Source organism: Amblyraja radiata, chromosome 2 (assembly GCF_010909765.2).
Source record: "Amblyraja radiata isolate CabotCenter1 chromosome 2, sAmbRad1.1.pri, whole genome shotgun sequence".
Classification (NCBI taxonomy): Eukaryota; Metazoa; Chordata; class Chondrichthyes; order Rajiformes; family Rajidae; genus Amblyraja; species Amblyraja radiata.
The window spans coordinates 91,227,153-91,250,180 of NC_045957.1; the positions used below are offsets into that span (position 1 = coordinate 91,227,153).

At 42.9% G+C, this 23,028-nt stretch overlaps 1 protein-coding gene across 1 annotated transcript in view; it reads right to left on the reverse strand.

The window, feature by feature from the left end:
• ramp3 (receptor activity modifying protein 3) overlaps positions 1 to 23,028 on the reverse strand; it is a 54,389-nt gene that overhangs the window by 28,579 nt on the left and 2,782 nt on the right. The window contains exon 3 of the mRNA XM_033050230.1: positions 22,446 to 22,623. Within this exon, the coding sequence (XP_032906121.1) occupies positions 22,446 to 22,623 (178 nt within the window). The remainder of the gene's footprint in view (positions 1 to 22,445; positions 22,624 to 23,028) is intronic.

Here is a 23,028-nt window from a genome sequence, read left to right on the forward strand (position 1 = left end):
GATAATTACATATTTATATTCAGATTTTAAAACATTAGAGGCCAAATTATTTGAGTGAAGATCAATAATTTCAGAATAGAAATTCTTGCTCTGTGGTACAATGTCATGTGAGTATGGAAGCGAGTTTCAGAAATTCAGTGCTATTGAAATCAATAAAAATAAAATTTCAGATGCAGCATTCAATGTAACAATGGATTAACTACTGCTCTTTTTTCTACTCCAGGTGGAGATTTTCAATTTGCACAAACATGACTTAAAGATAATTTGCAATGATGCATAAGAAGCATAAATGAACATCAGAATAGTCACATATTACTAAATAAAACAGCAATCTTTTTGGATAAACTCACTAACCATACTATTGTATACTCAGGAGGCATCAAGCATTTCATTTCTGTTATGTAAGCATAAATAAAAAGCCTGAGCACCATCTGCTACTCAAAAGTGTTGAAAGTCCAAATTAATTCAAAGCTAAACAATTGTCATACTTCGAAGGAGAATGTTAGAGCCAGAAGATTAGTACATCCATCTTGGTTTGTTAATATTAGACATGCTTTGCAGCCATGTCAGCACATTGCTCGAAATCCAAAATGTATGCATTGAAATGTCAATTAAATAAACTTTGGAGTTACAGTGCAATGTGCTGACATAGCAACATAGCACATTTATAACCATCAACCAGAGGTGAATTCCGTGACAACAATTCTTATGCTTTAAAATATTCTACTTTAATTGGTTTTGAGCAAGCAGCAACAAAGGACCCAAAGCATCAGGCAATATATCAAACAAATGCAGCTGACATGATTAAGATAAAATGTTTACAATACTTTCAATATAATCAACAATTTAACTGATAAGTTGCCTGTGCAAAAAATGAACACTTGTGAAATGGCCACAGTATGCATCAGCAACTCGAACAAATATATATTGTTGCAGAACAATAGTTGGGATTACTGTGGTCACCCATGCCTGACATTCGTGACTGTTGTTGACATTTTCAGCATTTAACTTAGATCATATGCAGAGATTGCTTCTATTCAGTTTTAAACGACTGCATGTTTTCCAACGTTATTATTTTATGGTACAAATAAGCAAAATGAAATATTTTATGACCACAATGAAAATAAAAAATGACTTAATACATTTTGATGAATATTTTTGTAACTAAGAGTATAACCAGTAACTGAAATATCAAATATTGCAAGTTATTATATTTTAGTCACACCTGCAAACTGAAGTGCAAATAAAGAGAGTGAAAAATTCTACATATTCCTTTTGACTGCCCTACAAAGGTAGAAAAAAAGTCTTGAAATGATTCTAATGGGCCTGTCCCACTTAGGCGACTTTTTAGGCGACTGCAGGAGACTATGCAGTTGCCACATGGTCGCCACATGTTCGTGGGTGGTTGCCGGGCAGTCGCCTTCGTGAGTCGTGAGGAGTTCCCGTATTCTGGGAACTAGTCGCGGCTTCATTATGGTCACCGTGAATTTTTCAACATGTTGAAAAATTAGCGGCGACTAGAATGAAGCCGCCATGGAGAGTAGCGAGAATTCTTGAGCCGTAGGTGGGTCGGCAGGATGTCGTAGTGGGTTGGCAGGAGGTCAAAGGTTCTCGGAGGTTCTCATAGGTTGTAGCCGGTGCTGACCAGTGAACTTCATTGGCTCATTGGGGAAAAAAAGGTAAGCGGTAGTTTTCAGAATTAAGGATAACCGACCGGTAATGTTAAATGTCCGCCGAGCTTCACAGCCGTGTATCTCTGGCTTCTTAAAAGTTGTCTCCACTCCTCCCCCCCCTCCGTCTGCGCTGTGGCCTAATGGCGGAGCTGGCAACCTCAAGGCTCCGGAGGCAGAGCCTGTCAGGACTCGCCCTGGGCTCGCTCCCTTGAGGGCGGCCTGACGAGGGGCTGAGACTCTCTGAGGTGGAACGGCACTCCCGTCGGAGTGGCCCAGCCCGAGGTGGAACGGCACTCCCGTCGGAGTGGCCCAGCTCAAGGGAGGAACGGCGCTCCCGTCGGAGTGGCCCAGCCCGTGGGTGGAACGGCACTCCCGTCGGAGTGGCCCAGCCCGAGGGTGGAATGGCGCTCCCGTCGGAGTGGCCCAGCTCGAGGGAGGAACAGCACTCCCGTCGGAGTGGCCCAGCTCAAGGGTGGAACGGCACTCCCGTCGGAGTGGCCCAGCTCGAGGGAGGAACGGCACTCCCGTTGGAGTGGCCCAGCCCGAGGTGGAACGGCACTCCCGTCGGAGTGGCCCAGCTCAAGGGTGGAATGGCGCTCCCGTCGGAGCGGCCCAGCTCGAGGGTGGAACGGCACTCACGTGAGGGCGATCCGGCTCGGGGCTGGAACGGTGCTCCGGTGGCTGGGACGGCGTTCTGGCGGCGGTGACCTGAGCGGTTCAGCAGCGGCTGCGTCCGCTGGACTGGAGGGCGGCAGCTTCGACCACCCCCGGGCCGCGGTGTTTGAGCCGGCCCGTTTGGGGGGTTCGGTGAGCCGCGGGACTGTTTGTGCCATCGCCCGGTGGGGAATCGCCTCAGCGCAGAGGGAGAAGAGGAGGGAAGAGACTGCAGCCCTAAGATTTTTGCCTCCACCACAGTGAGGAGGTGCTTGGAGGACTCACTGTGGTGGATGTTAATTTGTGTTTAGTGTTGTTTATTATTGTATTATTGTATGTATGACTGCAGGCACGAAATTTCGTTCAGACCGTAAGGTCTGAATGACAATAAAGGTAATCTATTCAATTCAATTCAAATTCTCCCCCCTCTCCTCCCTCTTTTAAAGGACTTACCGTAACCTGTGCTTTAGCTGTCTTTTTAAAATTTTATTTTACCTTTCCTGTCAAATCATACTACTCGGAAGCAGAAAGTTGCCCCAAAAATCAAATAGCATTCAGAGGACCTAGGGTGATGGAGGAACTGAAGGAAATTCACATTTGTCAGGAAGTGGTGTTGGGTAGACTGATGGGACTGGGCTGATAAATTCCCAGGGCCTGATGGTTTGCATCCCAGAGTATTCAAGGAGGTGGCTCTAGAAATCGTGGATGCATTGGTGATCATTTTCCAATGTTCTATAGATTCTGGATCAGTTCCTGTGGATTGGAGAGTAGCTAATGTTATCCTACTTTTCAAGAAAGGAGGGAGAGAGAAAGTAGGGAATTATAGACCAGTTAGCCAGACATCGGTGGTGGGGAAGATGTTGGAATCGATTATCAAAGATGTAATAATGGAGCATTTGGATAGCAGTAACAGGATCAGTCCAAGTCAGCATGGATTTCCAAAGGGGAAATCATGCTTGACAAATCTTCTGGAATTTTATGAGTATGGAACTAGTAAAATGGACAAGGGAGAACCAGTGGATTTAGTGTATCTGGACTTTCAGAAAGCCTTTGATAAGGTCCCACACGGGAGATTAGTGGGCAAAATTAGAGCACATGGTATTGGGGGTAGGGTATTGACATGGATAGAAAATTGGTTGGCAGACAGGAAACAAAGAGTAGGGATTTACGGGTCACTTTCAAGAATGGCAGGCAGTGACTAGTGGGGTGCCACAAGGCTCGGTGCTGGGACCGCAGTTATTTACTTACTTACTTACTGCCTATTATGCCTCCTGGCTTGTAGAGCAGCAACGAAGGTCCTCCACTCCTGTCTGTTCTGGGCTAGCGTCTGGACACCACTCCAGGTCAGGTCCATTGTTTTCATTTCCTCCTCAACAGTTCAACGCCAGGTGGTTTTGGGTCTCCCTCTTTTCCTTTTCCTTTCCGGTGTCCAGTGCAGGGCTATTCTTGGGATGCTGCCTGGTTCTCTTCTCAGTATATGGCCAATCCAGTTCCAGCGCCTTCTCATGATGATGGTGCCCATGCTCTTTTGTTGGCATTGAGCAAGGAGATCTTGGTTGGATATGGTGTTTGGTCAAAAGATTCTAATAATTCTTTTCATGTTCTTAGTATGGAAGACTGAGAGCTGGTTGATGTCGCTCACTGTCAGTGGGGTGGAGATGACACAGCTCTGGTATAACTTCAGCTTGGTCTTGGACTCTGTTGAGTACCCGGACGTGTCGCCGACAGACAAGAAGCCGAAGCAAAGAAGTCAAAGCCAAAGAATGGAATGGAAACGAGGCCGAAACGGCAATAAACCAAAAGAATCCGAAGACGAAACGCCTACTAACTGAAAGGATGGGACGCCTAAATGCAAACTAACCGAAAGGGCGGGACACCTAAAAGCCAACAAACCGAAAAGCTGCGTCATGTAAAAGCAAACTTACCAAATGGCCGCTCTGTCGAAACGCCACCTACCCGAAAGGCGGCGTCGCCTACAAGCCAAAGGACTGACTGCCGCTCAACAGAGTCCAATAACAGACATGACGTTGACAAGTCCAATAACGGACATGACGTTGCCAGGGGGCGGGACTTGTCAGCGATTGGTCCAGACCCCCGTGTCCATCGCATCACTGTGAAGGCATGAACATTGTCCCAAACCTCCGCTCCACCCGACCCGCAGCCCGCGGAGGGTGGCCATGGGAGAGTGGGGCTGTCCCGAGGGATGCACACCTTCGGCCGCTTTCAACTTGGTGCTTGGGTTCAGATTGCCCAGTCACCTATGGCTTGTGTGCGAAAATGAACCCCACGCTCCCGTCTCCCCTTCTCTCTCCTCTCTTCTCTCTCTCTCTCTCTTTCTCTCTCCCTTCTCTCTCTCCCTTCTCTTTCCTCCTCTCTCTCCTCTCTTCTCTCTCCCTCTTCTCTCTCTCCTCTTCTCTTCCCCTCCTCTCCCTCCCCCCCCCTCTTTCTCCCATCTCTCTCCCTCCCTTCTCTCTCTCCCCCTTCTCTCTCCCCACCCCCCACTCACTCCCTTCTCTCCTCCGTCTCCACCCGTGGGAGCGTCCCACAGTCACTGACCGCGATGCATCGCCATCGGACCTCAACCCCAACACCAGGGTGATTACCCCCCTTCTCTCTCTCCCTTCTCTCTCTCCTCCGTCTCCACCCGCGGGAGCGTCCCACAGTCACTGACCGCGATGCACCGCCATCGGACCCCAACCTCCACACCAGGGCGATTCCCCCCCCCCCCCCTTCGACTACGGTCAGTGACTGTGGGACGCTCCCGCGGGTAGAGACGGAGGAGAGAGAGAAGGGGGAGAGAAGGGGAGAGCAAGAAACATAGAAACATAGAAACATAGAAAATAGGTGCAGGAGTAAGCCATTCGGCCCTTCGAGCCTGCACTGCCATTCAATATGATCATGGCTGATCATCCAACTCAGTATCCTGTACCTGCCTTCTCTCCATACCCCCTGATCCCTTTAGCCACAAAGGCCACATCTTAAATATAGCCAATGAACTGGCCTCAACTATATTCTGTGGCAGAGAATTCCAGAGATTCACCACTCTTGCTGAGTTACTCAAGAACCTTGCGTCTTTTTTTGTAAACCAGTATCTGCAGATATGTGTGTCTAGAGATTTGGTTGACTGGGTTTGGATTCACTGAAACGTAGAGGAATTATAGGAGAAGCCACTGAAACATAATACTCTTGGCATTGTGAAGATGATGTTGCTCCTAGCTGGGGTTCTAGAAGAAGACACATGATTTAGGACGTAGAAAAGGAAAAATTTCTTCACTCAAAAGGTAATGAACGTGAAGGACACTATCATGTGGGGCCATGGACGAGGCACTGAAGAAGGAGATGGACACAATGCCCTCCATAATGTTTGGAACAAAGACCCATCATTTATTTATATGCCTCTGTACTCCACAATTTGAGATTTGTAATTAAAAAAATCGTAATTAAAAAAGTGGTTAAAGTGCACATTGTTAAAGGGTATTTTTATACATTTTGGTTTTCACCATGAAGAAATTACAGCAGTTTTTATCCATAGTCCCCCCCATTTCAGGCACCATAATGTTTGGGACACATGGCTTAACAGGCGTTTGTAATTGCTCAGGTGTGTTTAATTGCCTCCTTAATGCAGGTATAAGAGCAGGGCCGGATTTAGATGAAAAGAGGCCCTAAGCTATTTCACTTGTGAGGCCCCCCCACCTCCCAATCCTCCACCCCCACGACTAGAGGACCATGTCTAGCCGACAGTGACATTGTGACACTTTTAGATCCTACTGTATGTTGTCATTAAACAGTTGGTTTTAAAATACATATTGGATTCACCACGGAGCGGGCGATGCTTTACCTGGATCGCCGTTTGAAGCTCTGGAGTGTTGGGCCTGCTGCTTCAACATCATGGAGCTGTGGTTTGCGGAGCTCCCAGTCTCGGGCCACGCTGATTTCAACATCCCTTTGCCGAGGGCCGCCAGCATGAATCTCCGCCCAGCACAGCCTGTGGACTTCGGGAGCCGCGACCTCCGGTAGGAAGTGGCCGATTCGGAAGTCCAAGCCGCTGAGAATGTTCTCCCGTTCCGACGTCGGTTGGTGACCCCCAAATTTAATTGCACCAATTGGTGCATGTGACAATAAGTGTCTCTTGAGTTGAATCTTGAATATTAAGAAATAAAGAAACTACAAATACACTAAGAGCAAAATTGTTTTTTCTCGCCTTCTTCACAGCAAAATCATCCAGAAGTTCACCAAGATCTGTTTGTTTACGTTTGACACTCTCAATGCACTGAATGCTGATTGCAGACAACCTCTCTTGAGACATTGTGGTCCTTAATTCATTTTTAATTCTTTTGAGTCTTGAAAAAGACCTCTCTCCCGAGCAGTTGGTAACTATTAAGCTAAGAAACAGCCGCAAGATTGCTTCCACATTAGGGAAGGCCATCTGAATTGTTTCCTTGTATATTATTTGATAAAGGTCTGTATGAGACAGAGAGTGCTCTTCTGTATGCCTATGGTTGTCTCACGTACGAGTGAAAGTGCAAAGGTTCATCAGTAAGTTTCAGGTCAACAACCTTCTGGGTATGCTTCCATCAACAGTTCAACACCTTGCTGAATTTCTTGCTTAGATGCGGTCAGATTAGCAAGAAAGGAAAACTGTTGTGCGACTTCACTGTACACAGTACCTCTTCTTTTTAAATTGGTTTCAAGTGCATCTCGTATCGGAATAAATAATTTTATCCTAAATTTATCTCTTGAAGAGAGTTTATCTAAAGCATCAGGACCAGGTGCACTTCCATCATTTCCTTGCCATTTCCTCACTATTTGTCTCCCTGTGACAGTTCTGTAGTTAACATCTGGCAAGGTGGCCTTTGCTTATTGCTCAAGCTCATCAAAATCTTTTCTAATTTTGCTTACAAAATGCTGGTGAACTGTACAAACTTGCACAAGTACTCAATAACAGTTTGGATTTCTGAATGGCTTTGTTGACCTTGTGGAAATGACCTAGCAGACGTCTGGACTGACATCTTCAACCTGTCACTTGCCCAAGCAGTTGGCTCCACGTGCCTTAAAACCACCTCCATCGTCCTGGTGCCAAAACACTCCACAGCGGCGCGCCTCAACGACTTCCGCCCAGTTGCACTTACTCCCATCATCACCAAGTGCTTCGAGAGGCTAGTCCTGGCACACCTCAAAGGCTGCCTACCTCCCACACTGGACCCCTATCAGTTCGCCTACCGCAAGAACAGGAATACGGAGGATGCCAACTCAAAGGCACTTCAGTCTGCCCTCTCCCACCTCGACAACAGAGACACCTACGTAAGAATGCTGTTCATCGATTATAGCTCAGCATTCAACATCGTTATACCCTCAAAACTGATCACCAAACTCAGCGACCTGGGCATCGACCCCTCCCTCTGCAACTGGATACTGGACTTTCTAACCAACAGACCCCAGTCTGTTAGGTTAGACAAGCACACCTCTTCAACCCTCACCCTGAACAGGGCTGTGTGCTGAGCCCCCTCCTCTACTCCCTCTTCATCTACGATTGCACACCTGTACATGTTACTAACACCATCATCAAGTATGCAAATGATACAACGGTGATTGGCCTCATCAGCAACAACGATGAGTCGGCCTATAGGGAGGAGGTCCAGCTCCTAGCAGCATGGTGCGCTGACAACAACCTGGCCCTTAACTCCAAGAAGACGAAGGAGTTCATTGTAGACTTCAGAAGGTCTAGGGGCGGCACGCACACCCCCATCCACATCAACGGGACAGAGGTGGAACGTGTTTCCAGCTTCAGGTTTCTGGGGGTCAACATCTCCGATGACCTCTCTTGGACCCACAATACCTCAGCACTGGTCAAGAAGACTCACCAGCGTCTCTTCTTCCTGAGGAGACTAAAGAAGGTCCATCTGTCTCCTCAGATTCTGGTGAACTTCTACCGCAGCACCATCGAGAGCATCCTTACCAACTGTATCACAGTATGGTATGGCAACTGCTCTGTCTCCGACCGGAGAGCACTGCAGAGGGTGGTGAAAACTGCCCAACGCATCACCGGTTCCTCGCTCCCCTCCATTGAGTCTGTCCAAAGCAAGCGATGTCTGCGAAGGGCAACTCAGCATCGCCAAGGACTGCTCTCACCCCAACCATGGACTGTTTACCCTCCTACCATCCGGGAGGCGCTACAGGTCTCTCCGTTGCCGGACCAGCAGGTCCAGGAACAGCTTCTTCCCTGCAGCTGTTACATTACTTAACTCTGTACCTCGGTGATTGCTAGTCAACCGCCCGGATAATCCTTCCCCCAGAAAAATTACACTACTACAACTATATGTACGTATATATATTTATTATTCTATGTTCGCTCTTCTGGGGAGATGCTAACTGCATTTCGTTGTCTATGTACTGTACACTGCACAATGACAATAAAATTTGAATCTGAATCTGAATCTGAGATGGGTCCAAAAATGTAGCATAAACACAAATTCCAGTTCTTCCATTTTCTGCAAAAGATTGTTAGCTTGAAGCCTGGTATCACCCTTCACATTAACATCAGAGTACAAATGACTGAGGGCATCAGTGATAGCGCTGTAACATTCCAAAATAGCTTCTATGGCTTTTGCATGTGCCTCCCATTGGGAACTATTTCTTAAAGAATTGTTCCTTATTGACAATTATATTGCAAACCTGATTCAAATCTGAATCAAATCTGCTTGAAAAAGGCTAACATAACTAAACAAACAGGTTCACTTCTTAATAAACAGACAACTCACAAAGCAGTTTGGTAGACCATTCAAAACTTTACTAATTATCGGCCGATGGAGGTGGCAAGGAAAACAAACCCCAGCCAAGAGAGCAACACAGACACGTGGCTGTCCTCTCTCCACTTCCCTGAACACAGAATTACATGGTGTTATATACTGTTGAGGCGGTTGATGCCCCGCCGGCAGTTTAAAATAAAATGGTCTAAAGCCGGAAGATGGCCATGAGGGGGGGTCCAAGAGGAGGGGGTCCGTTGGAGACGGGTAAAAGGATCATTAATGGGGGGCGAGGACTCCTTCCCATGGAAGAACAGTGTGAGGCGGAGGCGACGGGAGAAGAGCTCCAAATCGTGGCGGGAGCGGAACTCATTGAGGTGAGGATGGAGGGGAACAAAGGTGAGGCCTCTGCTGAGGACAGACCGTTCGGTATCTGAGAGGGGAGGTCAGGGGGGATGGTGAACACACGGCAGGGATTGGGGATGGGGCCGGAGGAAGGCAGGTGAGTGGACTGAGGCCGAGGCGATGTCTGGTGGGGGGGTGGTGGGGGGGGGGGGGTAGGGGGGTATGAGGACTGTAGTGTGGGTGGGGAAGAGCTGGGGTCACATGTTTTGAGGGGAATGGGGAAGACCCAGTGGAGCAGCCACTGAGGTTACCAGGGTTGGGGGGGGGGGCCTAGCACTAGGACCCAACGCAGTCAAACTCAGGGGATTTGGAGTCTGCAGCGTAGAAACCGCGCCACCGATGGAAGGTTTTGTAACAACGCCACTATGTCAAAAGTTTTATACACCTTGGTGGAGCGGGCCGAGGCCCCCCTAGATCTCGAGGCCCTAAGCTTAAGCTTGCTAGCTTATACGTAAATCCGGCCCTGTATAAGAGAGCTCTCAGCACCCAGTCTTTCCATCACCTTTGGAAACTTTTATTGCTGTTACATGAGGTCCAAAGCTGTGCCAATGAAAGTCAAATAAGCCATTGTGAGACTGAGAAACAAGAATAAAACTGTTAGAGACATCAGCCAAACCTTAGGCTTACCAAATTCAACTGTGAGCTTACTAATCGCAAAGGGACTGGTAGGCCAAGGAAGACCTCCACAGCTGATGACAGAAGAATTCTCTCTCTAATAAAGAAAAATCCCCAATTAACACCTGTCCGACATCAGAAACACTCTTCAGGAGTCAGGTGTGGATTTGCCAATGATCACTGTCTGCAGAAGACTTCATGAACAGAAATACAGAGGCTACACTGCAAGATGCAAACCACTGATTAGCCACATAAATAGGATGGCCAGATTACAGTTTGCCAAGAAGTACTTAAAAGAGCAACCACAGTTTTGGAAAAAGGTCTTGTGGACAGATGAGACGAAGATTAACTTATATCAGAGTGATGGCAAGACCAACGTATGAAAGAGAGAAGGAACTGCCCAAGATCCAAAGCACACCACCTCATCTGTGAAACACAGTGGTGTGGGTGTTATGGTCTGGGAATGTATGGCTGCTGAAGGTACTGGCTCACTTATCGTCATTGATGATAGTGGCGGCGCTGTTGAACAGCTGCGGCTCGCCTGCAGTCCGTCTGTTTTTACTTTTTTGTTGTTTTTTTTTGCCTTGTTTTAATTAAATTTTAGTTTATTAGGTTGTGTTATGTGTGGGGGGGGAGGTGAAACATGTTTTTCTGTCTCTTCCTTCGGGGGAATGCGACTTTCTGTCGTATCCCCCCTTCTCTGCATCCGTCTGCGCTGAGGCCTAATGGCGGAGCTGGCGGCCTCCAACTGCGACCGACCTCGAGGCTCCGGAAGCAGAGCCAGCCAGGACTCACCAACGCGAGGCTGGCCGAATTCGGAGCTGTGGCGGCGTTCCGGTGGCAGCGGCATGACTCGGGGCTGAGGCGGTGCTCCGGTGGCGGCGGCACGACTCGGGGCTGAGGCGGTGCTCCAGTGGCTGAGGCGGCGTTCCGGCGGCGGCGACCTGAATCCGGGGCTCGGCCATGGGCCAGTGGACGACATCGTTGGGAGCTCACAGGTCACAGGTTGGTGACCTGTTTTTACGGAGCTCCCGCGGCAACAGCTGCGTCCGCTGGACTGGAGGGCGACATCTTCGGCAGCTTCGACCACCCCGGGCCGCTGAGCTTGAACCGGCCCGTTCGCGGAGCTCGGTTGAGCCGCGGGACTGAATTACCATCGCCCGGTGGGGTAACAACAGCGCAGAGGGAGAATAAGGAGGGAAGAGACCGTGACTTTAAGACTTTTGCCTCCATCACAGTGAGGAGGTGCCTGGTGAACTCACTGTGGTGGATGTTAATTTGTGCTTATTGCGTGTTTTGTTATTTATTATTATATGTATGACTGCAGGCAACAAAATTTTGTTCAGACTGAAAGGTCTGAATGACAAATAAAGGAATCTAATCTAACCTAATCTAATCTAATGATACAACTGCTAATGGTAGGAGCATAATGAATTCTGAAGTGTATAGACACATCCTATCTGCTCCAGTTCAAACAAATGCCTCAAAACTCATTGGCCGGCGGTTCATTCTACAGCAAGACAATGATTCCAAACATACTGCTAAAGCAACAAAGGAGTTTTTCAAAGCTAAAAAATGGTCAATTCTTGAGTGGCCAAGTCAGTCACCCGATCTGAGCCCAATTGAGCATGCCTTTTATGTGCTGAAGAGAAAACTGAATGGGACTAGCCCCCAAAACAAGCATAATCTAAAGATGGCTGCAATACAGGCTTGGCAGAGCATCACCATAGAAGACACCCAGCAACTGGTGATGTCCATGAATCGCAGACTTCAAGCAGTCATTACATGCAAAGGATATGCAAGATACTAAACATGACTACTTTCATTGACATGACATTGCTGTGTCCCAAACATTATGGTGCCCTGAAATAGGGGGAACTATGTATAAACACTGCTGTAATTTCTACCTGGTGAACCAACATATATAAAAATGGCCTTTATTAAAATCTGACAATGTGCACTTTAACCACATGTGATTTTTTTCTATTACAAATCTCAAATTGTGGAGTACAGAGGAAAATAAATAAATGATGGGTCTTTGGCCCAAACATTATGTTGGGCACTGTATATTTATAGATACAAAATACACAGTGATAAGCGGAAAGAGTAGGAATGAAAATGAAAAAATGATCAGCCATGATCAAATTGACTGGTGGAGGTAAAGTGCAAGAGCCGAATGACCTAACCCCACATTTTTCTTTCTATGATTTCTGAGCTCATTATTGAAGAATTATGCCTTTTGACATCTTTACACATTTGAGACAATTTACAATGGCATATTAACACCTACACGTGATTTTTGGATGCGGAAGGAAATTGGAACACCTGAATGTGGTCACAAGGAGAGCAAGCAAAATTCATACAAAACTAGAGATCTGGTTTGAGCTCAGATCACTGAGGCTGTGAGGAGGCAGCAGTCCGAGCCTGACTGCTCTCTCTGCAGCTCCAGGTTCCTGTACTAAGCAAGATTTCTCATTGTGCATTTGACAATGTCATTGCAACATGAAATACCAGCAATAAAAAGCAAAAGTGCATACAACAAATAGAAAATGTTTACTATTGAACACTGAACTTAATTTGAGAACATGGAGTAATAATGAAAATGATACTGTAATCTGAACTATTAGTACAATTAGATATGAAGACGTATTGACAATATTAGATTTGTTCCGTAAAAGGAGAGGACAACTAATGCAAGCCAGCACCAGCTTTCCACACCCTACATTCCTTAAGGGCCTGTCCCACTGCTAATTCAAGCTAATTCAAGAGTTCTCCCGAGTTTCCCCTGATTTGAACTCGGAGAATTACGGTAATAGCTGCTCGTAGGTACTCGGGGCTCTCGTGGACATTTTTCAACATGTTGAAAAATCTTCACGAGTCTTCACGAGCTTACCGCGTTTCCCGAGTACCTGCCGTTAGCGTTACGAGCCGCTAAGAGACGTCCCAAGCTCCGACGTACCCGCTACGTACATTCTACATGCTTACCACGAGTTTGATTTTTTTTTAAACTCGGGAGAGCTCTTGATTTACCTCATACAGTGGGACAGGCCCTTTACTTAAAAAGCATAATGCAATAAAGGTCGTAAAGATCGATTTTAAAGCTAAACACTACAATGGTGTGAAGCTTACAAATAGTGTTTGGTTATACTTAGTGGATGAGTTAGCATTTGTAGGGAGAGAATCAGAATAAACTTTTCAAGTTCATGATAGCTGTGTTTCTCTCTTTACAGATGCTGCTTGAACCGCTGGTTACTTCTGGCAATACTTGGAAAGATTATCTCTTCCACTTAGTTGATGATCATATCAGTGTTAGCAAAGACATTTAAAAAAATTACGAGGCAGAGGAAAGTACAAACTATTTTCAGTCTTTCAAAATGGGCAATTTGCTGGAGTATAAAACCATATTATGAATTTGAAATCAGGCTCAATATTATTAAATTGGAAAAATTAAAAAAATAATTTGCATTAATGTCACTGTGACAGGTGAATCCTCATTTTCCTTAACTTTAATGATTGCAGTTCAAAAAAAAGAAAATTTATAACACTAAACTTAAGAATGATCTGTTCAACCTGCAGAGTGAATAGAGCTTTAAATCTTTGCAGGAATATATTTTTGATCCTATGAATATTTTATGCTTCATTTAAAATATGACTTCTAATGCCTCTACATCTCTTCAATATTTATCCAATACATGCTTCGACTGCATCTAAATTATAGCACAGCACTTTTTTTTCTGAGTATGCAAATTGCTTGATTAAATGTTATTCCACTTAAGTCATTTTAATAATATTCAGCATTCATGTGTAAGGAAAAATGCTGAAAATAGCAGATGAGTAAGAATATCATTGATCCAAAATGTAGCAAACCAGACAGTGCTAAGGACCTTAATTCCTACGATGTAATGAATTCTAATGAGTGTTAACGTAAATCATCCTTTATAATACTCCTAGGTTATTGATGTAATGTCAAAATCCTTCAGAAGCCATATCATAAAGGGTGACAACTTCTTTCACACATTGAATTTAATGACTGTAGCAAGCATGGTGGTGGATACAAAATATAACATTTTTTATTTAGATTGGGATGTTCAACCAGAATCCTGGTTAACTTTTATACTCTACCTGACACCACCGAAAATACATTATCTATGATATATCTCATTGGGTCAAATCAAACAGACTGACTGCCAGGGACAGTTATCAGTCATTCACAGCCAATTTTGCCTTTGATTTATATGCTGGCTTGGCCAAATGCACAAGCCCAAAATGACCTGGAAGCCAGATACCATGCATCCAATCTTCTGCTCTCACAATGGACTCAATGGTGATGATAGGGAGAGAAGACAGAAGCACTTTACACTTGCCACTTCAATTGATAGTAGAAGTGGCTAGTGTAAAAATGGAAAGAGGTCAGAGATGTGCTCTAACTACTTTACTTAAAATATCTTTGTCAGTGTTTTATAGTGTTTAGGATGAATTGCTTTTAGTTTTACATTTTATTTACAATATATAAAGAGTTTTTAAATGCCTCTAAATAGTAGAACGCTCTGGAGACAATTCACCTGAAGCCAAGTTGTGGCCTAGGGTTCCATCTGCCTCATGGGAGTGGCTTTGCCCTCCACATGAAAAATTACCATGTCTAGGCAAGCAGGAGTCATGCACAGTGAGCCCAGGCAATTGGTGTGATTCAGTCTATTCCTGTTTGTTGAAACCTATTATAAGTTAAAGGAATGGCAGGGCCAACTGGAGACGTTGGTGATGGCTGAGGGCTAACAAATATTGGAAAATTACAAAAAAAAATAATAAAATCAATGTTATAGTCATACAGCATGGAAACAGGATCTTCGGCCCAAATTGCCCACACCAACCAACATCTATCTACACTAGTCCCACCTGCCTGTGTTTGCCCCATATTCTTCTAAACCTGTTCTATCCATGTACGGTAATGTCAATAGACAATAGACAATAGACAATAGGTGCAGGAGTAGGCCATTCGGCCCTTCGAGCCAGCACCGCCATTCAAGGTGATCATGGCTGATCATCCCCAATCAGTACCCCGTTCCTGCCTTCTCCCCATATCCCCTGACTCCGCTATCTTTAAGAGCCCTATCTAGCTCTCTCTTGAAAGTATCCAGAGAACCGGCCTCCACTGCCCTCTGAGGCAGAGAATTCCACAGACTCACAACTCTCTGAGAGAAAAAGTGTTTCCTCGTCTCCATTCTAAATGGCTTACCCCTTATTCTTAAACTGTGGCCACTGGTTCTGGACTCCCCCAACATCGGGAACATGTTTCCTGACTCTAGCGTGTCCAAACCCTTAGCAATCTTATATATTTCAATAAGATACCCTCTCATCCTTCTAAACTCCAGAGTGTACAAGCCCGGCCATTCCATTCTCTCAGCATTTGACAGTCCCGCCATCCCAAGAATTAACCTTGTAAACCTACGCTGCACTCCCTCAATAGCACGAATGTCCTTCCTCAAATAGGGGACCAAATTAGGGGTCCTATTCATGCTTGCTATGGTAATTCATTCTATGTATGAAAGAAGAAAGTATCCTATCCATGTTAAAGACCAAAATACATCAATCTTGTTTTAGAAAATCAGGCACAAAGGAGAGGTGTTATTTAGCAAGTCATCTGGAACCAATGTATATGTCCAAAGTCATTGGGGAAAACTCTGGCAATCTTTTTTGCATGTTGAATGACTATCAAATAGCGTATTACAAATGTTGTATCCCTATTGTGAAAGGAAGATAAACCTAGTCCAGTGAGTCTAATATCAGAAGTGCAAAAATTACCAGAAAATGTTGTCAAGGGCAAAGTAATTCTTGCTTCAGGAACCCTGAGTTAATAAGACACAACCAGAATTTATTTATTAAAGGCTATGCCATATTAGAAGAAACAAGGAACTGCAGATGTTAGTTTATGTAAAAAGACATAAAGTGCTGAAGTAACTCAGCAGTCAGGCAGCATCCCTGGAGAACATGGATGGGTGATGTTTCAGGTCGGGACCCTTCTTCAGACTGATTGTTGGGGGGGAATAAAGTTGGGAGAGGAGACACAAGACAATGTGTGGCGGGTAATAGATGGACACGGGCAAGAGAGTTTTTTGATGGGCAGATGGTTGGAACAAAGCCAATTACAGAGAAAATAACTGGGGAGGAGTTCATTTGGGTGGGAAGCGATGAGTGACCCAAGGAGGTGTGGAGGAAGCACTCACTACGGAGAGTAGAAAGGGGTGCGATGGGAAGATGTGACAGGTGTTTGGATCATGTTGGAGGCAACATGTTGGAGGCAACAAAAATGTTAAGAATAAGGATTAAGCCATTTAGAACGGAGACGAGGAAACACTTTTTCTCACAGAGAGCGGTGAGTCTGTGGAATTCTCTGCCTCAGAGGGCGGTGGAGGCAGGTTCCCTGGATGCTTTCAAGAGAGAGCTAGATAGGGCTCTTAAAAATAGCACAGTCAGGGGATATAGGGAGAAGGCAGGAACGGGGTACTGATTGGGGATAATCAGCCATGATCACATTGAATGGCGGTGCTGGCTCGAAGGGCCAAATGACCTACTGCTGCACCTATTGTCTATTGTCTATTGTAAATGTCAGAAGATGATGTGATGGACGTGGAGGATGGTGAAAGCTGAGAAGCAAGTGCAGAACCAGGACACAGGAGATGCGGGTGAGGGGTCCATCTATGACAGATAATGATTAATATGGAATATTAATATGGAGTATCAATGTGGAAACGATTGACTATAAATTATGGTTGGGCCATGTCTAAGTAATTTGATTAAGTATTTTGATGAATAAAAGTTTTGTAAACGTGCTGCCACTGGTCATTTATATTGGCTTGAATAATGCATTGATAAAGCAAACCAACAGATTTAATGATACATTTGAAGCATGTGCTATTAAAGCAATGCAGATAATTTGTGCAATTTACTAAAGAAAAGGAGACAGAACAATGGATGTTCACTCTGGGGAGAAGTATACGGTGGAATTGCCAAAGATCAATATTAGAGCCATTATTTCTCTCGTCGTATATAAATGGTCTACAATTTGATGAAAGGAGTACATTTTTGCAGGTGAACCAAAACTTGGCTACACACGGGGCAGAAAATAACTTTGATTTCTTATAAATACAGCTGCAATGCTAAAATTGCCAATTTAACCTATGTGATTGCTTTGACCTCTGTCTTACTGTCATGCTTTATCAGCCTGCAACAGCTTACTTTCACATCATCTGCACAGAAAGTAGTAAGTCATATTCTCAATGACTACAGGAGGATACATCAAAATGGCCACATGGACATACATGTAACAGATGCATTTCACGTAGGTAAGTTTCAATTGACGCTCTGTAAGAAGAATATGGGAAGAATCTGAAGAGTGCTACATTGAAGATGCAAAAGCACATAGAGGCAATGAATTCAAAATGTTTTCAAGCTGATGACACAAGTTGGTAAAATAGGTGTCAAAGTTAAGGGGATACTTGACTTTGTAAATCGAGGTGCAAAATATTGCAAACACCCTTTGCAAATCACTGGTTACGCATCAGGTAGAATTTGGGCTGCCTTTGTGTTTTATTAACACTTCAATATTCTGCAGTATTGAATTCTCTCTGCAGATAGCTGTCTAACTTCTGCTAGTTTCTCTCAGATTAAAACATGTTGACATCATAATTCAGCAAATTATTTTTAGCACTGCAGCAAAACACACTGGACAGCAAAATTAAACTGTGATACTCAAGAGATATTTTAATCAATCTAAGATACCAGAAATGAACTACAGTGAAATATTATTTTTAAAGATAGACACATACAGTAACTTTTCCGTGTGAAACAACATGAGAGACATACTCATTATCCATAATTCAAGGTTTCTAATTATTTTACTACTTTAAACCTGACCATGTTTCTTTGCTTAAAAAGGATTGGCAAAGCAATTGTATCCAACTTCCTACTTTTGTTACAGTATCTGAACACTTTCTTGGCACAGGATACATCACATTTGAACTGGGAATACTCATTTTGGGGGAATCTAATGCAAAGAACTGATCTATAAATAGACTGCCTATTAACCTATTAAATGTTTTTTTTAAATTGTAAAGGCAAATGTTACTTTAACAGAATGCTGAGCGAATTTACATAATCAACAGAGAGTTCACTGCCGAATATTAATAATTTAGAATCAGATGTTAGAAACTTGATAGTTATGAGGAAATTATGAACCACTAAAAGGAGGAAATTCACTAGCTATGTGCCATTTGGTCTATTTATGAGAGATCAGGACAAGGTATTAACATTAGATTTTATTTTCAAACCCTTTCTAAGCTAGAGGTGCTACTAATGATAGAGCTATTGTTAAATGGTATGTCAACTTGTAATTTCCTTCTCTTCATTGACAAAACAGAAGGTTACAACCCTGTTCTGGGTTACAAATATATATCACTCCTTTGGGCGTACAAATGCTAATCTTCCATTTATCATTGAAGCAATGCACAACACAGATGAGGGCTGAATAGAATTCCAATCTGGTGACTCCAATAAAAAATACATTGGGAACTACATTGAAACAAATCATTACTCCAGCCCTCGGTGAAATAAAATGTCATGAATTTTCCATCTATGTCTCCGGAAGAGAGAGATTACAGTACACTCTGGTTAAACAAGCAGCTACGGTTGGAGAACTTCCTTCTCTTAACATAATCATTCAGGCAGAAAATGGAAGTACATGACTAATTTAAGGAAAATGCATCACTTATCCCAAGAACACCAGATATATTTCAGACACATGATTGGGTCAGGACAATAGGTGTCGATAGGATCATCTGCGACTAATCCAGTCACTAATTATCCCCCTTTCTCCTTTGAACCCCACTCCTAAATCTCCCAAATTTCCTACTCCTTCACACCAAAACCCATAATTTCATATGGGGCTCAACAAATACATTGGATAAAACTGTAGCTTAATACTACTTCAGCAAAATACATAACTGCCATACGATTATAGCACAAAACTAAAATGGATGTTCATAGAATTACCATAATGTAATACAAAAATTCTTCCAATACACTACAAAATTAACCACAAATAAACAACTGCTGAGTATGAACCACAGCCTGGTCAAACAACAGTGCCGCCTTCAGAAATATTTAAGAGTATAGTATAAGAATTCTGCCATACGATGTTAGACTTAACATAAATAAATGTGGTAATTTAGTGGGATCCATGAAAAGAAAGCAGTCTTCTCTCTTTCCTCAATAGCCCATAACAAATTAACAATACTCTTGACCTAGATATCCATTAACTAACTCCAAAAACAAAATAATTGCAACCTGCTACAATAATTGGCTCATTGATTTCCGGAAATACATTCAGATGATTTCATAGAGAAAATTTGCAAAATATGTAGAAAATGAGCAACACCCAAAAAACTGTGCAAACAGAAATATATTAATTAAAGAAATGCCAGAATCTGCTATTTACATTTATTGTATGATTAACAGTGTAAAAATAAAATAGTTTAAGATGGTTAAAAATTTAAGCATTTTTCCTGAGGTGTTAACAAAGGAAATATTTCAAATAACATGAACTATTATATTGGCTACAAAGTTTTTTAACAAGAATCTTTGATCAAAAGCCCTCTGCCTAGACTGACATGTGTTCATGGCAATCCATAAATGTATGTGTTTAAATATGTTATGAATTGTCTTGTTTCTCTTGAATATCATGAAATAAAATAATAATGGGAATCATAAAGCATTTTTTTAAACTTTGATACTTACTCCATGAGCAACAATCATTCTCTTGGTTGAAAGGTAGGATGCTGTATACACTTTTATTTTAGGCAATTCCTTTTGATTGAGAATGTCTTATTACCTGGCCACCTTTGTGGGTTCTGAAGTTGGTAATGTGGAAATCGGAGACTCTTCGACAGATGGGGCAGGAGATGGCGATGGGGAGGCCAATGGGCAGTTTGTGAAGTGGTGTACTCCTTTGGCTGCATACTGACCTCTTTTGCAGTCAGAATCCTTGGTTCTCAATACCATCCTCAATGCTCCTTCTCCACATTGAGTGGCGATTCCCAGTGGAGATGTCACTTTTTTTAAGGAGACTTTGAGATTATCATTGAACCTTTTCCACCATTCCCAAACAATCTCTTCCCACAATCAAGCTCAGAATACAGTCTCCATTTCCAGAAACTGATGTAGGGCACAAGAATAGACACAAAAAGCTAGTAACAATGAGTCAAGCAACGTCTCTGGAGAAAAGTAATAGGTGAAGTTTCGGGTTGAGACCCTTCTTTAGACTGAGAGTCATAGGAAGGGAAACAAGAGCTATCCTAGTAGCCTACAGAGTGTAACTACATCCTCAGTTTTGGGACATTAGTCTGGGGAAGGACACTGACATCAGTTCCCTATCCTTCCAGTGAATTTGGAGGACAGAACAGTGGTGGTATTAATGCAGTTCCTTGCGATGCCTACTGTAGGCAGCCCAGTGTTTTATATAAATATTGCATGATCAGGAAGAATGAGTTATCCATTTACATGCAGTGGCTTTCATAAAAATGCTATGTAAAAATGATATGTACTTATACCCAATTAAATTCAAAAGACGGATGACAACAAGATTCTTATTCAGAAAGCAAACAAACTACATGAGTGTCCGTGTGATCTTAATTTCACCATGTTTCAAACTGAGCAAAGCACATCCTACCTAAATATTTGCTGTGGTCTCTGGTTCTAGAGATCTTCTTATCTATCTATCCCACATACCCAAGTACTAATAAACTGACAAAAATTAGAATAAGGGAGCCATGAACACCACCATTTCCCCTCCTTGAAAAATACAGTAGTACAGTCCATCCATCCTCGTGATCCACACTGGCCATCAGTCACCCGTCCTTGAATTCTCTCACACTTCTTGATCCTAACCTCACTGCAACATTCCTTATATATTCACAAAAAGAAAAACAATGACCTACATTTATGTAACATCTTTCAAGATTTCTGGATATGAAATTGTTTTGACAAGTGACCACTCCTCTAATATAGGAAAATCAATATAAAGTGCATCTGAATGTAAAAACATACAAGTGCAAGAACCAAGATTTCTGCATAGACTTGAGCACATATTGATTGCTCAATATGACAAACTTTCATTTCAAATGGCAGAGCTTAAACTTTGCAATATACACAAAATCTCTTGTAGGGTTCACAGACATAAAGGCACATTTTACAGAAGAGTTTGTCATATTTTACACTTGTCCCTCCAGCATGTATTTTCTAGATGCCTAAATCTGCTTTAATGAACACTATCAAGAGTAAGGGTGATAAAGAGATTGGATGGATCCTCTGAAAGGAGAGGCAATAAACGCAGGGAGAGTAGAGGCCATTGCTGTACAAAGTGATTACATATTTTAACACAAATGTGATAGAATTAGGATTATATTCCCTAACTGCAAATAGAATGTATTTAGCAGAGTCAAGCTCTAGAAGTAATCAGCCATCCTGGTTTTTAATTAGGATCAGATCCATTTAGAATTGTTCTACTGGAAAGGGTTATAATTGCACCTTTTGTACATGACATATTTCATTAATTATTTCTCAGTTCAATACTTTTATTTTTCCATGATCTTTCAGTTATTATTTCTTGGCCATACAATTTAATTATAAAACCATAGCAACCTCCATCACAGAAAATGACGAGACTCAATTATTTTATAAACTGGTACAATACGGGTTTCTAAAATCTACTCTCGTTTAGGTAAAGCTCTGAAAAATTAATTTCTGGTCTAGAATTTAATTTTCACAATGATGCATCATTTAATTATATCTAAAGATGTGTAGATTCCATTCTTTAGACTTTTAATTTACTTTAGAGATACAGTGCGGAAATATGCTCTTTAGCCCACCGAATCCTCACCAACCACGATCACCCCATACACTAACACTATCCTACACACCAGGGACAATTTACAATCTACAGAAGCCAATTAACCTACAAATGTGTACGTCTTTGTAGTGTGGGAGGAAACTGGAGAACCCAAACTGGAGAACGTACAAACTCTGTACAGACAGCACCCTCAGTCAGGTTCGAACCGGGGTCTCTGGAGCTATAAGGCAGCAGCACTAGCATTGCGCCACTATGCTGCCCTCTGATGCTAGGCATAAGGGTCATTGAGACAGCATGGAAACAGGCCCTTCAGCTCATCAAGCCATTTTAAATGTCAAAACATTTTGCATCAATCACCATTAAAAAAATACACATGCAACAATTATTCCTAATTTGTGCATCGGGTTTTAAAAGCTTGAAAATGGCAAATCAGAAAGGTATTTAAAAAGATCCTACTCTGCAATGAGTGTGAAGTTGCACCAATCACTGGAATTCATTTCATTGAGTTGACTTGCAAACAGATCTCCACACCAGTACACTTTTTCGAGCATAGCTGTCCCATTACAGATCCTTAAAATTTTTTCATCTGACTGGTTTGATTGTAATTGATTCTGCGAGTTTGCAAAATCCTTGGCTGAAAACAAACAAGAAAATGTATTTGATTAGAGCATTTAAAACTTTTTAATTAACATTTTCTAAGAATTGAAATACTTTTGAAAGCAATACCTGAGAGTTTTCACATTATAATTATGATCAATGATGTTCCATTTCCTGCATTATCCAACCCATCCAACCAATCCCAACCCAATTTGCAACAAAAGCCAATAATCCTAATTACGTTATTAATTACCGAAATAGGTTATTGTTCTAATAAATTCCAATCAGAATGGCCATTTCCAGTATCTGGGTAAGAAAAATTGGGTAGCTAGACCTTGCATTGTTCATAAAATTAATGATGCTGTGTAAATATTCAGTTGACAGTTTCAGAACTTTAAAAATAATGAGGAGTTTTGCAATAATTTTCAAACACTTAGCTTTT